Source organism: Poecilia mexicana, unplaced genomic scaffold, assembly GCF_051168715.1.
Source record: "Poecilia mexicana isolate PSO_F unplaced genomic scaffold, ASM5116871v1 scaffold_5, whole genome shotgun sequence".
Classification (NCBI taxonomy): Eukaryota; Metazoa; Chordata; class Actinopteri; order Cyprinodontiformes; family Poeciliidae; genus Poecilia; species Poecilia mexicana.
In genome coordinates this window covers 9,039,996-9,066,064 of record NW_028263374.1, presented here as the reverse complement: position 1 = coordinate 9,066,064, position 26,069 = coordinate 9,039,996, and the positions used below count along the sequence as shown (strand labels likewise).

Here is a 26,069-nt window from a genome sequence, read left to right as displayed (position 1 = left end):
CAACACAGATCAGTCTCACTCAGCACTATTGCATCAATCCAGCTTTTTTTTTTTTTTTTTTTTTTTGCATGTCATAACCCATCCAAAATCATTCAGCTTAATTCCCCTTACCGTATACGTCATTCAAAAAATTGTTTGCACATTTCACAGTTTGGACCACACAGTTCTGTTCATTAGAGTATCAAGTTATTTGTGTAAACCAGAATTTTAAAAAAGACATATATGCATTCTATATCTATATATTAAATACCCCTTCACAGAATGAGCTGGACAGTGTCACAAGTGAGGCGATGTCTGGATTTTCTTCCTTCACCTGTTACCCCTGCAACCTGACCTCAGATAAGTGGAAGACAAGGAAGGGATGGATGGATGGATGGATGGATGGATGGATGGATGGATGGATGGATGGATGGATGGATGGATGGATGGATGGATGGATGGATGGATGGATGGATGGATGGATGGATGGATGGATGGAATGAATTCAACTGCTATGTTGACGATATTCAGTTACATTCATCCAAAAGACTAAAAACCCAAACATATTATTAGACGACAAGCATGTCCTGAAGAAATAAAAGGTTGAAGTACTTCAGATTTTCTGGATTTAAATTTAAAGTCTTCTTATTTTTGTTTTGTTTCTGTTTTTTTTTTTTTTTTGGTCCCTCTTGACCCTCAATGTGTGTTGATGCTGAGACTGGCTCTGCGGAGCAGGTAGAAATGAAAGGTTTGTTTGCACTGTCACATGTTTGCTCAGGATGTGGATTGTATATCATATGTACAACATATATGATAATCTATGTAGTATATGATTATGCTAAAATTAGATCAATGTGACTGCATGATTGGACTGGATTGAAATTAAATAACTTTTGGAGCACTATATAAATAACCTGGTGTGAATTGTATACATCATTTAGAATTGATTAATCATAAAGTATTAGAAAAAATCCAGCCTCACTTTCTTAATACACGTAAAATATGTACTTCCCCATCAAAACAACACTCAAACTCATTTCATAGAAAATAAAAACTTTTATTAAAGGTCCCTCAATTTCCATTAAGCATACACTATAATGACCAAAATGGTCACAATTTTCCAGTAATAAAAAAGGCACATGGTTTTCTAAGTTTTACAATCTTGAGCACACACATATATAAACACACACACTTCCTGAATCTGTTATTGTCCCCAGAGAAAGAAATAGAATTACAGAATGTGAAACTGACAGTGTTGTAACAAAACACAGGAAAAAAACCCTAAATTTTCTGTAAAAATAACTTCAAACATGATTTTGCTATTGCTCAAATTTTATTGCATGGGTGGAAATATGGCGATGTTTTGTTAAAGTGCTTCAAACTTTCCTTGAGAAGAATTGTGATAGGATATAAAAAAATAATCTGTGCAACTTAAACTACAAACACACTTCCACTTAGTGATTCTGTACATTTCTATGCTTTTGCCATTATGTCTTTTAGTTGTCTATGGTGTGTGAGGATGTTTACAGTAAGTGTAAGGATTTATGTCTGGACCTGCACATCTTCTGAGGGATCTGTAAAAGTTAAAGCATTGGATTTAGTGGTAGATTTTGTGTTAATCCAGTTAGTGGTGCATGTTAGATTAGGTAAAAAGACTGGAAAGTGCCTTATTTTAATAAGCATAATCAGTAATCTGATGAGGTGTAGTGCCATCATTTCCTCTATGATGGATTTCACATTCACAGATTAAGACACAGAATGGCTTTGCTCTAAAGTACACTCAAACATCCATGGAGCTCTCAGACAGTGCTTGGAGAAATATTTACGTGGCAGTAACATCCAACAGCCTCTGCGCACAGTCATGGCACCATATTTCATTTTTAACACACAAAAGGGCAATGTTGCCTCCGTGTCCAGAAGAAAAAAAGAAAAAAAAAAAAAAAAAGCGCAATTTCTTCTTTCTCAGACAAGATCCAAAGTAAGGCACTCAAAGTGCAGAACGGAGCAATCATCATTACATCTGCCATCAGCAAGGAGCTGAAACGATCCAATTCCCGCTGAAGAGTGTGAAAGCCGTGTCTCCTAAAGAAAACAAAATGCATCGGATGTTATTTTCTATGAGAACTGTGAACTTCAGACGCAACTGAAACCTTGAAATGTCCCACAAATCTAAAAACAATAGTGATAATTATGTCTCTATTTTCATCTTTTCGTGATTTATTTGAAATGTTTTGGGTACAAGGGATTTTTTTTTAACGTCTAAATTTCATTTGAATTTTCTCTCATCAACATAGACTCAGATACATACATACACCCCCAATAATATTTACATTTATGCCAACGGCCACATCCTGGCAGGTTGTTATACAGTATATATTATATTTTAATTTGGTTGGTTTACTGGCACTTTGCTGACTTTTACAGTGAGTTTGCAAAGTATTAGTAGAGTCAGGGTTTTCTAAAAACTTAATGTTAGTCTGCTTTAACCTGAACCTTCATTTGCGTCCTGGGATCATAATCCATCTGGAGCATCCAAATGTATCCAAGGTTTTGCCTGCTAACTGCTCAATATCAAATGAAAGAAATTGGATATACCGCCTCTTCTTTAGTATATGTACTCTGTGCAATGTGTCTGTATCACTGGCAGCAAGACAGGCCCACAGAATGATGCTGACACCACCATGCTTGACAAACACTATTCTGAGAGGCTCGCTTTGACTTCTTTTACCACATTTATTTTTATTGTCTGCCCATAAACTTTGTTTCCTGTTGCAAATTTCAATTGAGTTTGAAATAAGAGGTTCATTTTTGGTAACTACTTTTTGTTCATGACACTGGGGTATGGATTTATTTCAGCCTGTATGTATAATTTAGCTGTTTTAGTTCATTTTAAAGCTAAAAATGAATATGATTCTTGTCCGTGATGAGTGAAAGTAAACTTACTTATCTCTGGCTAAGTTTCACCATTCTGCTGAGTCGTCTGCTTCCTACGAGTTGGCCTGAGATGCCTAAGAAGATGAGGCGAGAAGATGAGACATTGCTGATAGCACAGAATGAGCGTCTCAATAAATTTCTCCAAATGTTTATTCATTTTCAAGACGCTGACCTCTTTAAAATGTTTAGTCATTGTCAGAGCTTACCCTCCGTCCTTAATGAGTGCAGGGGGCAGCACTAGTTTAGCTCCTGCAAGACGAGGCGCCACGCGAGGAGTTCCTGAGGCCTGCGACGGAGATGGAGCGGCTTTCTTATTTTGACTTTCGGTCTCTTGTTCTCTTCTGTCTTCTGCCGATCTCTCTTCTGCTTCAGCTGCCACGCCACCGGTTTTCTTTTTTATTCCAATCTGAAATATTGAGCATATTTTACGTAATGGTATGGGTCTATGCCTTAATAAAGAAGGGAAAAAAGCTGAAAACATTTTTAGTTAACTTACAAGTAGATCTTTAGGATTCAGCCCTGGAAACATGGGAACCCTCTGAGTAGAAGAATAAACTGGCTTTGATTCAGGTGGTTCCTCCTCTGAGTCTGACTGATTGTCTTTTTCATCTAAGAACAAAGAAACAGATCAGTCAAACCCTGCAGAGAAACAAAACTTCTAGTAAATCACAGTTTTCATGCAAGACAAACTATTAGGAGATATAATGTAATAACCGTTACCCTTAAAGACACTCAATTGTACTGTGGCAGCTTCAGCCGACTCTAATCTGAGAGAGCGAGATGGACGCGATCGTGTTAGCCTCCTGCCCAAAACTGCTTTAGATTTTTGTGAGCTGTTGTCAAGCAGAGGGGCAGAGTTCTGTGGAGAGCAACAAAAACACACGAGTAAATACTGGTGTACCTTCACACAATAAAACCACAGGAAAGAGGACATTGTTTTCCTAACTTCAAGGTGTATGTTGCAGAATAAAATCCTTTTATGGCAGAGAGATTTAGAGGTTTTTTTTTTTGTTTTTTTTTACCGACCTCACAGACTGCATCTAAATCCATCTCTCTTTGAGAATCAGTATTATCCAGATCTTCAGAGGAGGCATCAGGGACTGTTGGACTGAAAAGAATAAAAGCTCTTCAGGGTTGAATGTACACAAACATTTCTGGCAACTGTTTGTACGACTTTTCATATATATATATATATATATATATATATATATATATATATATATATATATATATATATATATATATATATATATATATATATATATATATATATATATATAAAGTCTTTCAATGTCATTTCCAGTCAGGTTTATGACCACGTCACAAACCTCAGGATTAGAATTTTTCTGTTTCTTTTTAATCCGATGTTTAAGGTTTACTATTATTCTTTTAATAAATGAATTAGCTTCACAATACTTAATTTATTTTTGCTGCTTATTTTTCTGTAAAGTCCTTTAAATTACCTTGTATTTCAATTGCTCAATACAAATAAACTTTCTATGCCTAACAATATTTATTCGTTAATTTATTTTTTTTTGCATTTCTTTTTGTTCTAACAAGCAAAAACCTTAAATAAATGATGTGTTCAATTAACCACAAGGGGGCAAAGACAATTTAGTGTCCAGCTCTTCTTGTTTATGCTGCTGCAGTGCTTTGTTCTTTATATATTATATATATTCCTTATATATCTCCTTCAGGTTCTTTAGGTTAAACCTGTGTATAATTCAGGAAGATATACTTCATTCTTAGGTATGTTATAAACTTTATCTCTTATGGCTATATTTGTATTATTAATATATAAGACTTTGGATGGAGTAGCTTGTTAACTAATAAGAAATTTACCATTGGGGATCAATAAAGTATATTCTATTCTATTCGACAAATTATTTATTTTAGAATAAAACTTATTCATCTCTACCTGTCAGATCCGGACGCTTGTTCAGAAATCCCATCCTGCTCACTGTGCAACAAAGTCTGGATGAGTTTGTCCTCATCGTTTGTGATGCAGCTGTTAACCTGTGGCTGGAAAATGGAGACAGAAATTTAATGACACGATGTTTCAGAACCAAATATAACTCAAAAGATGCTCTTAATATGGTAGGCTGCAGAGAAGATGGGGAAACTCAACCGTGGCATATTGTTAACAAAGTGCAGATATCTTCTAATTTAACTCTACCGATGCTCTGCAGGAGCTGCTCTGTAAATTGGAGCTGTTTTTTTTTTTCTGGGGAGCGAAGGCGGGGGGAGTGGACTGTGTGCTGAGCCAACAGCGCTAACTACATGGGGAGAGAAGAAGACTAAGGATCAGCCAAGCATACGTCTTTTAATGAGCTGGTCACAGAGTCTGAGCTGTCCTCAACAAACACCAAGAGCAAGAGCACGCACAGCCACACACGCCTAACCCACGCATACACACACACTGGTGATGTCACGCCCTCATGCTGGAATGCAGGGGTACACACACCAAACCAAAGCTACTCTGTGTACTTCTCTGCAAGCATTCCTCCAAGCTCACCTCATGGCCTGTCAAGAGCCACATCCCACTTTTTGTTTTTCCTGAAACCGTCACCTGGATACAAGGCAACACTCGAGTAAACACCAGCGCCCACATCTCATCGTCTTCATGGGCCAGTTTATTGCTCAGGGCTCACGGGGCAGCTTAATTTGCACAAAGCCTGTTATCTAGCGGCATAACAGCATGAATGAATAGGCTTATGGTGATTTTCCTATAACCACAGCCTGCGTTCAGATGCAGCAAACAGCAGCAGAGAGGCCAAACACAGGAGGACAGACTGTAATGTAACCTGTGTTCATCCTACCAAGGCATCAAGTGGTTATCCTAATATTTAACGTAGCTCCTGCTGAATCAAAAGAAAGGCTCCTAAAGTAAAGGGAAAAAAACTTCTTCTTTTTTCAGGAACACCTGTTGTTCATGGAAGGTAAAAAACTGGCTCACCAGCTAGAAAGACGAGTTTGTCCAACTGAGAATCAGAGTCCTGTAAGGGATTTACATTTTTTTCTGCAATTTTCTCTTTAGCAATGCTAAAAAAACAACAACTGGATATTTGTTTTATTTTACTTTTAACACTCTGCAAATAATCCGTTTATGCCTCAAAATAGCTAAGATATTTACTTTAACTTCAGCAGAATGTCACAAAACTTGACATGATATCAAAAAAATAATTTATAGTCAAAAACAAATTTGGCATCCAACAACACACATATTTTCACAAACACTCTGGCCTCCACTGGCACACAAGGCAAATATTATCAGTACTTGTTGCTTTACACAATACGAGAGTGCAGGTTTTTTGAAAGGTTATGCGAGGACGTTGTGAGCTGCAGCCAGTCTAACCTGTGGTGTGTAACTGATGTAAGGCTGGATCCACTTTAGATTTTTAACCTTATTTTCTTAGATCAAAGACACAACAAATGTTTATATATGAGATATTAAACAGATAATCTCTGAAAAAAAAAAGAAAATCGAGCTCCTTTGTCTTAGTGGAGGAGGGTCTTAGTGAAGTCAAATAAGAAACAAAGCTGTTAACGACATTTAACTAATTTTGAAAAACAGGACTGTTGCCTTGTCATGTCATTTGTTTTAGTAAAGGTAGTTTTTTCTTTTTTTTTTTGTTAAATCCATGAGAACTTCTCCCTGATTCCCCAAACAGAAATTACTTTGAGTGCCGTCTATTCCAGATACAGCAGGTACTTAGAAGAAATACGTCACATAAACCCAAATGAAGTTTTTCATGCAGAAAATCCCTATAAAGCAAGTACTTAAAATGCAACTTTTTAATTAAATCTGCCATCATGTTGCATTAGGCAATGGTTGAATTATCAAATAATTAATCTTTTCCATGAGGTAATTATAGACCTTTACGCAACTGGACACAGATGTGCCAGAGAAAATATTCCCTTTTTTTCTACAGATTAACAATAAATGCCATTGTGGCTTTATCTACTTTTATCTAAAGACAGGCAGAAATCAAGACACTTCCTCGTACGACATGTTTGTCTCCTGAGATGTTCGACCAGCTCAAGAACAGCTGAACAAGTGTAGACACAGCGATCGTACAAGTTAAAAGCTCCCTCTACGTGTGACAGTAGGTGTTTATGAGACTGGCAGAGGAGGGACGCAAGTCTGGGCAAAGTCTGTGTCTGTACACTTGCATCAATTTTTTGTTGCACTCAATAGAATGTAAGAGATGCTAGATGGAGCTAGGCGGAGAAGATGAACAGGCCACAACTGTTGCAAACACAAGCAACTTGAGTAAAAAAAAAAAAAACTAGCCTCAAAATTATAACCAGACACCTTCAGTCTGCCAATGTTATTAAAAGTGATCCTTGCCTTCTGGATATATTGATACTTTTTCCTAGAATGGTAAGGTTTAGAATAGGTAAAATCATATTCATAGTCAGAATGGTACAGTCAAAGTCCAGATCTAAATCCATTTGTGGCCAGATGAAAAAAACTGATGTTCTCTGAAGCTCCACATCAAGTCTGACTGAGCTTGAGTTACTTTGCAAAGAAGAATAAGCAAAAACGTCAGTCTCTATGTTTTCCAAAGCAGCCTACAACCTACTTGTACATACTTGTAGCTGTAATTACAGTGACTGGGGGTCCATTGCTTAAGATACATTGAAGACGGCAGAACACAAATGTGGTTTTAGTTTGCAAAAAGATCCAAAACTATGTGTCACTTTCCTTCCACTTCACATTTATGTACAATTTTGTGTTACTTTATTACACAAGGTAATGTATTCACATATAGCACGGAGGAGAAAATGTGCAGCCAGTGAACAAAACTAAATGAGTGTAAACAACACAAGGCAGATGTGCAGAGCAATAAAAATCCCATCTGATAAAGACGTCAGAGGTCGTCACGCTGTGTCTTTGACCTCAGCTGTATCTGTGACGCACACGACACAGAAGCAGGAAGGGAAACACATGCAGACCGATAAAACACCACATTCAGACAACTTCATCAGATAGCCGCGTCCTTCCTGAAACAAACTGTAGCCGCCTGAAACATTCCCTACCTGGATTTGCATGGTTGTTTTTTTAACACGCGGGAGTGGGTGTTTTAGATGACGTGATCATTGACGAAGAATAAGAGTGAGCGAAACGAGCTGCTGAACATCACTGATTAACTAAGGATTTAAAAGACTCCCGTCTGTATCCAACATGAATGAAAACAGCCAGGAAATAAATGTCTGTTTGTAAATATCTAATGCAGCTCTGAACAATTTTTGATATTCTTTCTTACAGAGCGAGTTTCGGCGGCTCTCTTCTGAGAAGACTGCCGACTTCTGGCGGAGAAGCGTCGCAGGGACCGGCGGCTACGTCTGGCGAAGCTACGAAGGGGCGACATGGCTCTCTGAAACCTTCCCCCTCCATTTCCACCTTCCTCTTCTTCCTTATCGTCAACATCTTCCTCTTCTTCCACCTCCTGCCTCTCATCTGAGGGGCCCCAAACCAGCTCCAGAGCTCCTTGCAGGGACCGGCGGACGCTGCCCACCCAGCCGGCCACCTGCAGCTGGGCGGCTGACAGCTTTCCTCCCAAGTACTGCATGGTTGCTCACAAAGCCAACAGGGTCACCATGGGAACGGGGTCACCAGAAACAAAATGATTCTCGGCTTAGTTGAAGATGAAAAGCAGGTAGTTCAGAATGACAGGAAGTCTCCATGGCAGAAGATGAAGTCCATCTTTTCATCCATATTTTGTACAAACTTCCAGACACAAAGTGAGCTGGAAGTAAAGAAATGTTGACTCAGTCCCTGACGTTTTCTGTTCCCGTGTTCCCTGTAACAGCTATGGCATCCAAAATTCATTACGTCAAGCCGTAATGAATTTAAAAGAGACTAAAATAAGTTTCCATTTGTTGTAACTTTGGAGGTTAAAAAAATAGATATGACAAATTTTCCTCTTTCTCTCTTCGTCTAAAACAAGAATTGTTGGAAGTATGATTGTCCCAAAAAGCAACATGGCAAATATCTGCAACTCCAACAACCCAAGGCCAAGTAACGAGCAGTAGACGATCCCCTTATCTCCAGCAGAGCTCACTGGTTTCAAAGAAAAGTAAGAAAAAGGCTTTGCACTCGGGCGTGAGAAATCCAGCAGGGAAATAAAGAAAAAGTAGGTGTGCCAAGGTGCTCTCTGCACCTCCCTCCAGGGCTCTCTTCCTGTAGGTAAATGCAGCCAGCGAATGAACCGGGTCTTTGTGAGAGGGAAAGAGAACAGAAAGCAGGAGTGAAAGCTGAGTTGGTGAAAGAATGGACACCAGCCCGGTGGAGTTTTTTGTTTGCACACAAGCCCATCCTCTTGTCCGAAAGGAGGGTTGGGGAGATTGAGGAGGGAGACGGACGGAGAGAATGAGAGCATGAAGGAACACCATGTATGGTCATTCTGACATGATGCCCTGTTATACAAATCCAAATGAGGACACACAACACCCTCTTATCATAAAATCCATCTATCCGTCTATCCACCTGCCTTTATGTCAGTACCCTGAATAAGGACGCACGGTTGGCTGCACACCATCTGTTTGCCCAGTAAACATAATATTACCCAGTCTGCTACAAACTAACTTCTCTATGTTGTTGTCCGGAGTTTAATACTGCAGCATAAAAAGGAGGCGTCCTTGTATTTGAAGTCACTCAGTTAAGTTTTTAGAGTGCAAAGCAGTGCAGAAGCATAGAAAATATGTCAGCATTTCTGTGGCACAGATGAAGGAAGTATAATTTCCAAGTGCAGTGGCGCCACTCTGTGGTGGAAACAATAATTGCGTGAGATGACCAAAGGACCTCAGTCAAAGACTCTATACAGGTGGACATATGCGATGCACAGTGATGGTGGACATGTAAATTAGGTGTTTTATAGTTTGTTTATTAAAGCAGAGACACAATGACACACAGTTCAGGGCTCCTGGGTTTGGTGTTTCAGCACTACTGCAAATATGTTGCATGTGCAAACAAGTGCTAAAGTACACAAATACAAAATAATATATTTATTTTTATTCAGAACAGTTTGCTGAATTATTTAGCCTGCTATTTATGGTTGAAATATTGTTATTGGAGACTTTTGTTGATTGTTATTTTTATTCTAGCATATAAGCTTAAGCAAAATTTGGAATCGATTTTGAATAATACTGAATGCTGAATTTTATCCTGTGAGAAGAGCCACGCAGGGGATTATTTTGCCAGCTGACTGGTAGTGTGCAGCAATGGGTGGGGGAGGGGAAGCACTGAATTACTTTAAATTCCTTACAGCCTGAGAAAACTCACATCCTATTAACAGCTGTAAGAACTGAATGTTTCTGGAGAACTGATATACCGCAATACAAGAAGCTAATACACAACTGGTCTTTTTCAAGAAAAGGAGTGATCAAAGGTATTTCTAATTCTCACATTTTCTATTTGCATACTTACAAAATGCAACCTATAAAAACTTTGGCTTTATGCTAAAACTTTTTCTTATCTACTATTCCCTACATAGCTACATGCTGAGCTTTATTTGTGGATCCAGATGGATTTCATTTCAGATATGGTTTATTGGCTATGAAAAAAAAAAGAACCCCTGATTAGTCACAATTATCGAAAAAAAAATTATATATGTATTATGGTTTTGTTGGTACTTTATTTGAAAGTAGTTTGACAGGAAACAGGGTAATCAGAGAGAGGGAAGACATGCGGCAAATGTCGCCAGGCCGGGAATTGAACCTGCGACCACCATCACGAGGACTAAGGCATCGATACGTGGGTCGTGTTTTCTCCCTGCGCCGCCACAGCACCCCACGATTATCAAAATAATCTCCAATTTCAACTGACTGATCTCCAACGTAGAGTTTTGGATGAGACAGACATCAGTAACAGAAAAACAGGATGTAAGCATTTTTACTTCTAAAAGGAGGAAAACTTCCTGGTTCAGGCTCAACACCTTTCAACAGTCATGTGTTTGTTGGCATGGCTGAATTAATCATTACTCAACATGAATAAGCAGTGTTTGCAGATTAACAAGTATTCTTTTCTTGTTGAAAAACCGACTTATATGCTCATTTGCTGAGACAGAAATATTAGACATGTACATTATGGTCCGTATCTGAATAGGAAAGACTAATTTTCCATTCATCTTAGTCACACAAATTTATTTGACTTTGGGAAAATACCAAACATTTTTGGTTTTCATCATGCATCCCATGTAATGATGCGTTTAATAGTGTAGTAAATGATCTATTTGCAATCAGGCTCTCAACCGTGGTAAATACGATGCCTGCTTACTACATTACAATCAATCTAAATGTTATTAGCTGCTAACTACTGAGCTGGCTCAGCAGCATATCTCACACGCGCTAGCACTTCTGGGAGATTAATTCAGTTCTGAAACCGTACAACAATCAGTAATGGGAGACATAAACAGTTGTGCGCGCTCACTTGATGTGAAAGGAAGAAAATGAGAAAAGCAAAATCACACCTGTGGGACAAATGTCTACAAATGTAGCATCTTTTAAGAAAAAAAAAAACAAGAAAAGAAAGAGACAAATAGGAAAGCTATATCCAACAGACTACATTTTTATCTAAAGCACCACACATGGTGATTTTATTTATTTTCATTTCATTCTTCTACTAATTCATTAAGTAAACACAACAAAAGGAACAATAATCCAATTTTTGCAGAAATACAGATTGGCTCCTAAAAGTGTCTTCACTCCTGCTAAATTATGGGTTTTTGTAATACATAATATAGGATCATTTATCTTGTACAAGTCAACTAAAATGAATTGTCAGAAGGAAAACAATTATTGCATAAATGTGCACACCCTTAAAGTAATACTTTAATTATGTGGATTTTGCATTCTGAAATATGTTAGGACTCATTGAGATGCTAAAAAACTGACTGGTATTTGATGCAAGTTATGATTTCATGGTTTCATGTGAAGAAGGATACTTGTTAGAAATCCCTGCAGATTTTGTCTGTTTCATTTTTGATTTGCCAACTTTTCAGTTGAATTACAAGTAAAACATTTTCAAACATTTCTGAGCCTCATTTCGACGAGGCTCATTTGTTAGATTAAAAGTACCTTTGCAAGTAATCTTTAAGCAGATATTTAAAAATACTTTTAAGTAGTCATACATTTCAGTATTAAAATGCTTTTTTTATTGGTCTGATGTGATATTCTCTCTAAATCCCTACATTTACCAGAAACAAAGGCTTGAAAACGTCAGTCAATGTGAATGACAGGAAGTTCATTTAATGTTTGACATCTGAGTTTGAACACATAAAATGTGTGTATCACTTAGCGATGGAGTTACTCAAATGAAGGAAACTTTTCAGTTACTGATTATGCCTGTATGTAAAAAAAGAAAAAAAAAAGTTTTCTTTTTAAATAAATTATTGTTTTTTCAGAGGTGTGTGCACTTTCAAGAGCCTCTGCAGATACTCAGTTATGACTCACAATTATTTGATGTACTGAAATTCCAGCCCAACTTTGACTCCCATCATATTTTCCATTTCTAAAAAAAAAAAATGTCAAAGGAAAAGACACAATTTCTTGCCACACAGCTTTCGTTTTCAGTCACACTGACACTTTGGCACAAACACGTCTCCTCAGGGTAAGTTTCACTTGCCTGTGTTCGGTTCCTAGAGACAAACCAAAACCATCGAGCATGACTGGGACTGATCCCTGAACTTAACCTTATAAGTACAAACAGGCACATGGCTTGGATTAGCTCATTCACTCTCAAGCAAGAATAACAAGTATTTTTTCTTGCGCTACAGGAATGGCACCGTTTGAGCAGGTAAAGGTGTGTGTCACTGCCAGAAAGACATAATTCAGCGGTGAAACAATCACATCTGCTCGCTCACTCCGATCTCTGCTCTCAACCTCGCCCTCTCTTCATAAGTGAACGATTAATCACAGTGCAGGCTGCAGGCCGGGGACTTTTTTTAGATTCGGCAGCAGTTTTCTGGAAGTTTAAGAAAAGCTGATGCTGCTTGACAGATCTTAAATCTATAGGATGATCTTGTCCAGAGGCTAAACAGATGTGAGGCGACTCTCCGTTTGTTCAAGAGCTCTAGGCTGTTTGTGTGCATTTGGAAATTGCTGCTTTGAACTTGGAAACAAAAGAGCTGTTGATGAAAATTTAACCAAACACTCATAAACAGCTAAAACTAAGATTATGCACTGGATATAAAAACCCTGCATACAGAGATCATATGCATAGATTTATACACAAATACATTTGTAGGCACTCTTGCTAACAATACAAAAGCTTTGAAGTAAGCTGATTTTTTTTTTTACTGCAGTTACATAAGCTCAAAAAGAAAAAAATTAAGTCTCTGATCTGAGTTTATGTGCTGAGTGAGAAAAAATAATCTAGAGTTTAGCAATAATTGTTTTGTACAAAATCCTCAGTGGCACAGCTATTAATACTCATGCTGTTAATACCTCATGTTATCCATCTTTGCCATTAGAATAGCACTTTAGTCTTTGGATCTATGGTCTTTTTTTTTTTAGATCATCCAGAGTCCGGGGTCCTTTCCTATCATATCGTCTCTTCAGCATACCCCGTGTCTGGATTTGGGTCATATTATTGTATGGCAGAGGGCACCACCAACCCATCTGGAGTGACTGAGAAGCTTCATCGGCTTCTCATCTGGCCAAAGCAAATGGTCCTAGCAGAGATGAGTAATCTTTACATGTTTACTTTTGTTATGGTATGATAAATAAATGTCTTCTACCTCCCACACATCTGTCTATTACTGTTGGATGGCATGTAAGTGGTGTGTAACGGTTGCTATGGAGACTTGTTGACCACAAGATACCACTGTACCAGTAGTGAAAAATAGATGGGAATTAGAGCCCCATCATATTTATATGCCACAAAACTAAAACAGCTTAAAAAAGTAGAATATGTATAAAAAGATCCTTAGTAAGATTGCTAGGGGCACCAACCATTGTGCTACAGGTTAAAATGAATAACTAAAAACTTATTTAAAGTTTTTTTTTGTTTTGTTTTTTTGCGTGATATTATCTTCTTGCAATACGAGCTAAATTTAAGGGTTTTTGCAAATAGTTACCAGGGGTAACAACAAATTTACGCACTGCCTGCAAGTACGACTACTGTCTATAAGCAGATCAACAAATTGTCAGTGTTTGTGTGTGAATTTTCCTGGACCTGGTAAATTAATGTACAAGGGATTTAAATGAGATCAAACTTTCTGTTTACCTCTTTGTTGTCCTCTTCTTCACCCTCGTCTTCCATTTGTGCCCCATTCTCCATCTCCTCCTCCTTCCTCTCTACAGGCTGGTCCGCCACTGGCCTCTCTGCCTCTTCATCTCCCTCCTCCTTCACACCAAACTCTGCCAACAACCTCTTAACCTTCTCTTCCTCTGGGGTCTCTGGGGCTGGAGTGGGAAACAACAGCGTGGCTTGTGGCTTTGGTTCGTTTTCTTGCTGAGTTTCCTGAGGTTCGCTGTCAAAGGACACCAGCAGGTCATCTTTCCTCGGAGGTTCGACTCTCCAGCCGCTGCTGATGGGAGCAGTTTCCCGCCTAGGCTGGAAAGTCCGTCTCCTGGGTTTGACAGAAAAGTCATCAAAGGCTACGTCGAGCACAGGGTTCTGGATCGAGAAGTCATCATAAACGACATCGATGAGGCTCTCTGTGTTCTTTGAGACTTGAGGTGAGGGGGATGTTGGAGGCTCTTCTGGATCAAAATTGATGAGCTTTTCCTCTCTTTTGTCATTCTCCTCTGTTCTTGGCTGACTCTCTTCCATCTTTTTTTTCAGCTGGTCTGCCCTTTCCTTCTCCATCTGTAACTTTATTTCCTCTCTTCTTTTTCTCTCCTCCTCTTCCTCTTTGTCTTGCTGCATCTTCCTCTCCAGCTCCCTCCTTTTTCTCTCCTCATCTTGTCTTAACTTTTCTTTTTCCAGCTCTTCTTCTTTCTCTCTCATCCTCATCAGCTCCATTAATCTTTGCTGATATTTTCTTGACTCCTCCTCTTCTTTCTGTCTTTGCTCTTCTTCCAATTTTAGTCTTTCCTCCTCCTCTTTCAGCTCTTTCTGTCTTTGCTCCTCAAGTTCTCTTCTTTTTCTCTCCTCCTCTTCCTCTTTGTCTTGCTGTATCTTCCTCTCCAGTTCCCTCCTTTCCCTCTCCTCATCCTCCTGTCTCTTCCTCTCTTCCTCTTTGTCTTGCTGTATCTTCCTCTCCAGCTCCCTCCTTTCCCTCTCCTCATCCTCCTGTCTCTTCCTCTCTTCCTCTTTGTCTTGCTGTATCTTCCTCTCCAGCTCCCTCCTTTCCCTCTCCTCATCCTCCTGTCTCTTCCTCTCTTCCTCTTTGTCTTGCTGTATCTTCCTCTCCAGCTCCCTCCTTTCCCTCTCCTCATCCTCCTGTCTCTTCCTCTCTTCCTCTTTGTCTTGCTGTATCTTCCTCTCCAGCTCCCTCCTTTCCCTCTCCTCATCCTCCTGTCTCTTCCTCTCTTCCTCTTTGTCTTGCTGTATCTTCCTCTCCAGCTCCCTCCTTTCCCTCTCTTCATCCTCCTGTCTCTTCCTCTCCTCCTCTTCCTGCTTTCTGACTTGCTCCTTCTCCAGCTCCTGTCTTAACTTTTCTTTTTCCAGCTCTTGTTCTTTCTCTCTGATCCTCATCAGCTCCATTAATTCTTGCTGATATTTTCTTGTCTCCTCCTCTTCCTTCTGTCTTTGATCTTTTTCCAATTTTAGTCTTTCCTCCTCATCTTTCAGCTCCTTCTGTCTTTGCTCCTCAAGATTTCTCCGTTTTCTCTCCTCCTCCTGCTCCTGGTGCTTCAGAGTTTCTTGACTTTGGGTCTCGTCGTCCTTCCTCTGGAATATGCTGACTCTTTTGTAGACGGGCATCGAAACGCCGTCCTCCTCTTTTTCCTTGTTTTCAACCTCAGCATTCTCTTCTTGATTTTCATCCTCACTGGATTCAGGCTCTGGGCCCAGAACCACTGGAGGTGTACCGTCATCTGCCACCACGGTTCCAAAGCGAACAGAGCGACGTTTCTTCATCTTCTTCTTCTTCAGCTCGGCCAAGTTTTTCTCATCAGCAGCAGCCGAGTGGTTGCTCTGCACCTGGACATCATCTTCCTTTGGCTTGTCAGTCTCTGCTGAAGTCTCTGTTGGATTTTCTAAGGGTTTATCTTTGAATGGTGCCTCCTCTGGTGGTTCAATTTGACTCCCTGTGGATGAGGATGCTGTTGACCGTGAGTCCACTGGCTGGGTGGGCGTCTCTTCCGCCGCAGGAACTTCCACTCTTGGTGTTTCCAGGTTCAATCTGCCGAAGAGACATGAATCATTGGCATTTAGTGTGTGCTAAAAAGTACAGTGATTCACAAGTCTCATTCTGTTCCCAATCTAAACACATTAGCAGACAATAAAGAAACCACCATTTTGGACCATGATGCACCTCTTAACCACACAAAGCTACGGTGAAGACAATTAAGAAACAGAGGTCAGAAATTGCAGGGATAGCATTTATGTCCGGTGATGTGACAGCCAATATTAATCAGCTTATGGTGCAAGCAGGCTGTTTGGAGATTCACACCAACAGACAAAATACAAGATGAAAGGCAGAAACCAGTAAGTGCTAGAGCACCTGCCCTGTTTCTTCTGGACAAAAAAAAAGTGCCCTTCTGAAATGTGTTAGATTTTTTTTTTTTTACGTACATTGTGTGTGACCCAAGTCAGCATATATATATTGATTTTAAATGGGAATACATGTTCAAGCTGTGCCTGTTGTAAAATAAAATCTCACACTACTAAGACCTGGTGGTTCCATGTGACCCACACGGTGACCTTTGTTTCCACTTGAGCACCTGACCTGCAAAATGCATGTGCACGCCACTGACTACTGATAGATGGATAGATAAACTGGAAGTGTATTAGCTGTGCCTGAAAGCTTTCATTTCGTGCTATGTGACTAAAAAGCAGCGCAAAAATATCTTTGAATGTCACAGAGTAGTTACAGGAAACTGAACAAGTTATTCCTGGTTCACTTGAAACTTTAGAAGAATGCAGGAAGCTAAAGAAAAATATCCCAGTATCACACCATAAAAAGTTCAAGAGTTACAGTGAAGGAAGCTGCCATGAGGAAAGTGAGTGACCTGAAAAACTGTTCTATTCCTTTTTTAAGAAATATTTCACCTCGACCTCAGTTTTCAGTCAAAAAATAATAATTATAATAATTAACTCGCTAAACTCTATTTTGTGTGATTGATGTTAACAAGTCAAACAATATGCTGCAGGTATAATTTAGGATAACTGCTGACAATATTGATGATCAGAAAATATGAGTCATTACATTAAGCTAGCTGAAAGTGGTGATAAAAAACTTCAAAGCAGCTTTTGCTTTTTTTCATGCTTCTTCTTTGTGTGGGCTCAAAGTTTAATTTGGAGGTGCCACGTCCTGACTTGCAGGGTTTGCTGACACATTACATGGTTCCTGTCCAACATTAGTAAACTAAGGAGAGAAACTGGGACACACAGAGGACACAGAGGATAAAAGTTTGACTTCATCCAACTCCCTTTGATTAATTAACAATGTTTTCCTCCCCTTTTTTGTCTATGTATGTAAAATGATTTTTATCTTTTCTGCTCACATCAATAAAGAAATGAAATGGAGGAGAGCTGCTGCAGCGTATGGTGAATACACCCTTTGTAATGTCTTGACACATCACAGCTGAAAAAGGAGAACTTCTCAAACTTTCCAGTCAAAACAGTTCCAGACTTGCACTCTTGCTCTCGGTGTTCACAGTAACAAAATGAAAAAAACAACAAAAAAACCTCTATGCTACACTTTAGATTTCCTAAGAAAACCTGTGACAGACAACCGTTTGCCTTTTCCTCCTGCACTAATGCTTGACTAAAATCTAACTGACAAAAATGAGAGATTAACGTCCAAATATTTTTAAAGTATTGAATCTATTAAGGGGGTTGAACTCAGACTCACTTACGATTTTAAATGACGGCCATGAATCAAATATAATATTTCTAGTGGAACTAATGACAGTTGATTGATGTCAGTGTGTCAACACTTTGACATAAACTTCTTGCTTGATTGCACCGGTAGGAGATATTTCATGTCTGGTCTTGCACCCAAACCCAAAGTGAAGAGAGAGCAGAAGGTCTCACTCACCCCTTGGAGCAAACTCTGTCTGCAGCCTGAGGACTCTTCTCAACCTTCTGATCCTCTGGACCTGTTTCTGATGCCCAGTTTTTGATCTTCTCCTTCACGCCTCCGATCCCATTCGTTATTTCTGGCTCCTTTCTCTTGGTCGTGGCCTCCGGCTTTGGCACATAGTCCATCAGTTGACTGATTCTATTCTGAATGCTGGTCCCGCCGGTAAAATCCTCTGCATCAGTATCAATCTCTTTGATCGGAGGCTCTGGTGTTGTGTGAACAGGCTGCGAGTCAGAAGATTCTGGTTTATTGGATTCGTCTTTAGTGATGGGTTTGGGAATGGGAATGAAAGGCTGACGGGGCAAAGGGACGCCGCCTGACTCAAACTTTGAGGTGAGCGCCTTAGGCAGACGCTTCCTTACGCTTCCCCGCTGGTAAAATGAATCGTTTGTGGATGGACTGTTGCTGCTTGACTCTTCTGTATTTTGGCTGACAGAAACTGGAGTGTCACTTTGCTTCTCCTCTCCATCTTTCTGCTCTGGGCTAGCAACAGCAGTGGTGGGTGGTTTGTGGTTTGTTTGGATGATGTCTTTCGGCGCCGGTTCTGACTTGGGCTCCTCTTTAGTTGGAGTTGTTTCGGTGGCTGGATCCAGAGCAGCTGTCTCAGAACCAAGACTGTTCTCAACCTGTGGAAGTGCTTCACTTGTTTTCGATGCTTCTGGCTGAGATTTAGGCAGCGCACTTGCAGGCTGTGGTTTGGGAGCTGAGGCTAAGGTGGGTTGAGGCAGTTTTTTAGCAGGGACGGTGACAGCAGTAGGATTTTCTGTCTCTGATTGTTCAATCTGATTTGTTTCAGACTTAAGTGCAGGGGCTGTTTTGGGGGGAGTCTCAGAAGAACTGGTGGGTTGAGACAGTTCTTCAGTAGGGATTGTCACTTTGGTGGTTGTGGGAGTAATTGTCTCTGATTTTTCGATCTTATTTGTTTCAGACGTAGATGTAGGAGCTGTTTTCGGAGCAGTCTCTGGAGACCTGATAGGCTGAGACAGTTCCTCAGTAGGGATGGTCACGGCAGTGGTCGGGGAACTTTTTGTCTCTGATTTCTCAGTCTGACTTGCTTCTGACTTAGGTATAGGAGCATTTTTGGAAACAGTCTTAGGAGCTTTGAAGGAGCGAATTGTGCTGTTTTTTTGCAGAGAGAACGGCTTGGGAGCGAGAGTGGGTTTGGGAGGCAGAGATGGCTCTGAAGGCAGGCCTCCACTCTGGGAGGCCTCAAAAGTGGTATCCATAATTGACGTACCTGACACAAAAAGAGAAAGAAGAAGAGTTAACTTTCAGCAATCCACAGTGGCTTCTGAGAATATTCACACCTCTTCAACTTTTCTGTATTTTGTCACCTGACAACTATAATCTTTTATGTATTTTGCTGGGGTTCTATGTGAATACCAATGTAAATTAGTGTGTAAATGTGAAGTGAAAGGGATAGTATACACAGTTTTCAAAATGTTTTACAAATAAAAATCTGACAAGTGTGGTATCAATATTCAGGACTACCTTGTATTTAGCTCCATCCATCTTCCTAAGAAGTTTGACCAGCGACCTTCTCTCTAACCCTAACACTCCCCACATCATGATGGGGACACCACCATGTTTAACCAGTGGAATGGTGTTTAAAGGATGACGTGCAGCGTTAAGTCTGTTGCTAGACAAACACGCAAAATGGCTTGCAGCCTCAGATTCTATTTGCTTCTCTGATTATTGCTGTCCTTCCCCAGTCTGTCAGCATAGGTGGACAACTATGCCTTGAAATGTTGGCAGTGATTCCATACTCTTTCTATTTTTGAGTGATGGATTGAGCAGTGCTCTGTGGGATGTTCAAAGCTTGGCATATCGCTTGACATGCGTATTAGCTCTGCTTTCAAATTCTCCTCTACTTCAACCCTTATTTGTCTGCTATGTTTCCTGGTAGTCTGTTTATTCACTCAAACAGATATGCATCCAGTATGGATCTGTATGTCTAGCCATTATCTTCCCTTAACCTTTGCAGGGTTAGGCACGGTACAGTCTAGACTGGTCACCAGTCTGTTACAAAATGTACATCCACAAGAATGCATACACTCAGATGTAAGGGCAGTTTGGAGAGACCGATTAATCAAACATGCATGTTTTTGGACTATGGAAGAAAGTTGGAGTACCCAGTGAGAGCCCATACATGCAAACTCCATGTAGAAAGTCCATCGGCCAGGATTTGAACCTGGCATGTTGTTGCTGAAAGGCAACATGATACCAACTTTGTCACCATGAAGACCATGCCCTGCATACAGATACACACCTGAAACGCAAATGCACAACACACTTTTTGCTCTACTTTGTGTTGATCAAATCAAATAACATCCCAATAAAACAGATTGGAGCTTGTGGTTATTATAAAATTCAAACAGCATGAGGATTACAATGAAAATCTTTATTATACCCAGTTAAAACAAAACCAGCAGGTTATGTTGCAACTAAGAGGACAGGACGAGGCTGGTCTGTCTGGATTTTTTTAAAAGCACATTTCTACCGAAGGGATAAAGTGAAACACATCAATCACTCTGAGCAAACACTCAGCTGTCAGGGCCTACGTCCCACGCTAGTCTCATTTTCAATTTGGATGCTATTTAGGTTTCGATAAGCTGTTCAGTTTTTCTCAAAGCAAAAAAAAAAAAAACTTCCATCAAAAACACATGATAGATAAATTGTGATCCATCACTGATTGCTGCAAGCAGCTTTTAAAGACCTGGTAATTCAGTCAGACTCAGAATTATGTCTTCAGTTTTCAATCATAAATACATAGGTACTATCAGATGTTTATTTACTCTAAACAGGAAGATAAGTAGCAATCTTTTTATCAACTGATAACATTGTGTTCTGCATTACGACAGAAAAAAGTCTTGTTTTGGTGGAGACCCGGTTTATATTCAGACATATTAAGTTAGCTATTTGTGGAAAAAGAAAGATGTTCTTCAGTTTTCCCATTTTTACATATCATGCTTTGGGGAAAGAATAGTAACAATGGAGGGAACCAGACCTAATACTTTAATTTTTTTCTTGTCAAAAGACTCTTCAGCTCACTTAGCTGACCAAAAATACAGAACTAAAATTGTCATATCATTTATCGTTACCATATATATTTTTTATTGTGATAATAATTTGAATTTATTTTGATGACACAAATCACTAATTGATGATGCTTGTATGTGCTGAGAAAATATTGTTGGAGTTACTTATTTTCCTCTGCTGGTTCTCTGAGTGCATCAAAAATAATTTTATATATTTGAAATTACGATTAATGGCAGTTGCTGATAAAATGTATCAATGATGTAGCCTGTTTGATAAGAGGTACTCTTTGAGAGCAATGTTTTGTTACTATACTATTTATCCTTAGCAAATACTACAAAATATCGGGATTTAAAAAAGCTGATATCAATTATCTAATTAACATTTTAATAAAATTAAATCCTTACTTCATCCAACATTATGCATCATTCTAATAACATGATGCTAGTCTCTCGTTATTTTGTTTTCTTGTCTTTCCAAGCTGCTGTTGTAGCATTTTGTTCATAAAGCCACCTGCAGCTGTGTAGGACTCTTTCCTTCAACCAGAATAATTCCCCATTGGGTTTTTGGTATTTATTATAATCAAATGCTTTTATTCAGTATGCAAACGTTAACTTTGCTGACAGTGTTTAAGTTCAGAAAAACATTTTATTCACATCTCTGCGATCCCCTGTTGTCAAAGAGGAAGACCTTTGGAAGGGCTCCCACATTGTCCAAAAATCCAGTCCTCAATGATTGGTTGGTTTGTTTTCTGAGTTTGACCTCTGAATGTCACAGAATGAGGGGAAGAAAGAAAGAACAAGACTTTGTTTCCAAGCAATGGACCTGTTAAAAACAATGATCGCCATGTCAAGAGTGAAGCTGTGCAGCAGCTATTAAATAACAAGTTTCACCGCATGCACCGCAGGTACAGTGTCTGAACACACAGTGCTTAGATAATTATTGGAATCCAAGCAGAAGGCGATGCCCATAGGGACACATAGTGAAATATGTTGGAGGCACCACCATGCTCAGGAATTGCTTTTCTTCAGATGTAGCTGAAGAAAAGTTACATCTGAAGAAGTCATGAATAGATGAAGTCCAGCCAGTTTTCACCCAAAACATTCAGGTGTCTGCTGATTGAGAATAAAAGATGCGAAATGGCCTTAACTCAGACAAAGTAAAAAAAAAAAAACAACAACAAAATAAAATAAAATAAAGCCTGAAGAAGGCTGTAGAGAAAAGATGTCATACATTTCAAGAACTTTTACAAGGTCAGCTGCAATTAACTCTTTTATGGTGGTATTATTCTCCACCACATTATCACATAGTGGTGGAGAAATTCCCTTTGATTGTCTCAGTATTAACAAGGTATTGCACTTTAAATATTGAAGCTAATAAAATACTGCATTGAATCCACTGTTGCATATGCTGACATCGTGATTCAGATTCAATATACTGTACGTCTCCAGCGGCGGGTAAACATCAGTTTATTAGTATTCTGTATTATATTTGTTACCATAAGGTTATATATCTTTAGAACAACTGGATCTTATTGATAAGAAAAGGCAGGTCTCGTTTTTGGTAACTGCTGAGATTGGTTGACTTTTCCTCATAAGACTCAAAGAGACTCAAAGTCGTTGCACAAGAGTGACTGTCAGAGGCTGGAGCAAGCAGTCCGTATGAGTCATATGGACTCATACGGACTTACTGTGCAAAACACAGAACATCTACTTCTCCCACAGAACCGGGAGTACTGGCATGGTACACAAACCGCCCTGTGACTGACACTGGAGCGCTCCGGAAAGGATCGGATTTGAAGAATGCCATGCGAAAGCGATAACTGTGCCGTTTCCAAAATCTGTTACACTAAATACCACAGCGCATTGTACCTGGCATCTGGTCGGGCCTGTAGGACCTTTTGCACAAACCGGTAAATCCACGTTAACTTCACGTTGCCACTTTGTTACATCTGCAAAAAAATTGTTCTGGATTATGCAGGCTGTTATGATCCCAAACAATAGTGTGCATGTGCAGTGAGGGAGTTCCTCCTTGTCGTATTATGCTTTAAGTTGCTACAACTATGGGTGTGCATAATATTGTGTAATGGGATCAGCCTGGGATAAAGCTGTGCACACCACACACTGGGGATAAATAAGAATAATGTGCCCTGTTTGTTTCTCCCACCTCATTAGTTTTCCTTACACTTGAATTACTAGGCAACAAACACCGTCCGACAGATAAAGCTGCTGTAGAGTTGATTGAATGGATTTCTCAGTGGAAAGCCCTCTGCAGCTGCCTCTCTTGCTGGCAGGCCTTTACATTGCTTTATCTTTGTTTGTCTTCAGTGGCTGTCACCCTGCCAAGGCTGTGTTGCACAGGCTGTTTTAGTTTTCATGTTTACGTTTCTGAGTGGGAGCCCAAAGTGCACTTTTGTTCAGGACTCAGTCTCACTCATACGTTTAGGTTACGGTTTGCATTAAGTTACTAAATAGACATGGTTGCTGTCTTATTACAGGTTGTTTATACGTTACTAATTAAAACTAATGAACTGACAGTCGTTGAACCAGCGGTGTCCTCCAAAACGTGAGAAAAATCAACTTTAACTTTCATTCAATCGAGTCAGCTGAGAGGAACACAGTTAATACAGCCTCAACACAACAAAAGGTTGTGTTCACCTGTCAGTGAGGCATTGCTCATTCAACAAGACATCACTACATGAATCAGAATAATAAAGTTTGCTTTACCTCGTGTCTTCACGCGGTCATACAACTCAACGCAGGATGAAGTTAAGGGACGAAATTGTTCCTCTGTTTTCCGTAAGCGCTGTTGTCTGACTGTGTTTTTTTTTGTTTGTCTTCTTTCAAGTCATTCACAGTATGAAGACGTCAGCCTGCAGCTACACCTCCACCCAGCAGCGGACACTCCCTCCGCCCCGCCGTCAGTCTCAGCTCGAGCGTCTCTGAAGTCAAGTTGCGCAGGGAAACCGATGTGAACCCGGAAGTGGGGTGTTCTATCTTCAAAATAAAAGTGCGGTCACCTTGTTACCGTCTCCCCTTGCACTTTAGCCCTACGTTTGTAATTGGAGGCGTCACAGTTGTTTGTGTGGACTAAAAGGGGGAAGCTAAAAAGAATGTAGCCCTTAAAAGTGCGAACTGTTACTGAACACACTCAAGAAAGAGCTATAAAAGTTTGTAAATCTCCCGATAATATTTTCTCTGTTACATTTTTAATCACACAATGGCCACTATGACTAATGAAATGTTCTGACTGAGGTACTATGCTTGATAACATTGATATTCATTATTTAAAAAATAGAAAAGAGCAAACATTTCTGAAATTTTTTATTTTGTGCCATACCAACAATGTGTAGTTTATCACGTCTTCTCAACAAGAAAACAAAAAGTGCCAAGTTTAGTTTAATGCATTTGAATGTGTCACTCAAGTGAAACATAATGTACCATATTTAATATGAAGATTTAAAGTTTGGTGCTTGCCTCCTGCAATGAGTACTTGTAAAGTTTTGGTGGAAAAGGATTGTTGTTCCTGTTGCTTCTCAGGGGCGGGGCCTTAGCTGATTTCAGAGAAGTAAACTTTTGCTCCAGCATGCATACCTACATCTTGCCCCAGAGTGTCTGACCTCACAAAGTAAAATGAAAAGTCACATATTTCTATAAACACGTTTGTAAAACTTGACAACTTTTCCAGTGGTGTTATAACGGTGATATACATAACTCCTGCCATAACCAGAATACAATGAATGGTCAGTCTTTCTTAACATTTCTGCTCTTAAGTCTGAATGAAAAGAAGAACTGTAGCCTTTATTTTGAAAAGTTTAAGCAGAAGTTGTGTCTATGAATTTTCAGCGTAATATAGTTTAGTTTTCAATGGACTGGATGAACGGGTTCTAATTGAAGAGAAAAGCCACTTTACTCACCAGTGAAAAGGAATTGGATCTGTGTTGCGCTTTTGTGGATGTTGCTGAGGAGGCGTCGGAACAGGAACTGCCCTGTCCCAGGCCTCACACACAGTAAACACGAATTTGCATGACACCTGAGCCTTTACAACGTTAATTTGCGTTGCTTTTATGGGCCTGGGAGAAGGAAACGGGGGAGCAAGCTCAGGAAATCTTAAAACCAAAGAGACCTCTCGGGTAATTCAAAGGGTGAGGAAGCATTTGGTTGACCTAAGGTGTGGATGCATTATATAACTAAAGCAACATGGTTGATCTATTAGCAATCACTGAAACACAAATAAGTAAATAAAAATCAAAATACGCTATATCAGATATATTAAATCTATTGTTAGAAACCACTAAAACAAAAATTATCTATCTATCTATCTATCTATCTATCTATCTATCTATCTATCTATCTATCTATCTATCTATCTATCTATCTATCTATCTATCTATCTATCTATCTATCTATCTATCTACAATATAATAAGATATAAAGATTTCCAAAAGAGCAGGGTTAGACTTTTTTTTTTCTTTATCACACAAACTTACAAATACTATGGATATTGTAATGTATTTGCTTTATTACATATCAGGCCTAATTCTTTACTTAAGACATTGCCCGGGCATGTGACTACCTTTGAGATAACAATTTTGCCCTACATGATAAAAACTTGGAGGCCACTGAAACAAAGGATCAGATGTATTTACTAGGTAGTTATTGTCTATCTACGTCGATTTGAAAGTTCAAAATAATTAGAAACAAGTACTGAACCAGAACTAATGGATTCTATTTAAACTGATTGGTTTATCCTTCATTTCCTGCATTCTCTCGCCCCCTCGTGGACATTACCAGACAGCGCTTCTACATCCTCGGTGCTCGTAGAGCCAGTTGTCATGGCAACCGTACAGCATGTGCTTACAAAAACAAGAGCTTGACCGTTCACCGACAGTTATCTCGACATTCGACATCTGCGACGCCA

At 39.5% G+C, this 26,069-nt stretch overlaps 1 protein-coding gene across 1 annotated transcript; it reads right to left on the bottom strand.

Moving 5' to 3' along the window:
• Positions 1 to 1,015: 1,015 nt before the first annotated feature.
• LOC106915061 (uncharacterized) lies at positions 1,016 to 24,098 on the bottom strand. The gene is made up of 10 exons (XM_088005476.1): positions 23,876 to 24,098; positions 18,069 to 19,350; positions 14,144 to 16,208; positions 4,832 to 4,935; positions 3,940 to 4,021; positions 3,634 to 3,772; positions 3,410 to 3,522; positions 3,120 to 3,319; positions 2,923 to 2,987; positions 1,016 to 2,061 (listed from the first exon to the last, which is right to left on the bottom strand). The coding sequence occupies exons 2-9, from the start codon at positions 19,337 to 19,339 to the stop codon at positions 2,933 to 2,935; spliced, it is 4,029 nt and encodes a 1,342-aa protein (XP_087861602.1). The 5' UTR covers positions 19,340 to 19,350; positions 23,876 to 24,098; the 3' UTR covers positions 1,016 to 2,061; positions 2,923 to 2,932.
• Positions 24,099 to 26,069: the final 1,971 nt, after the last annotated feature.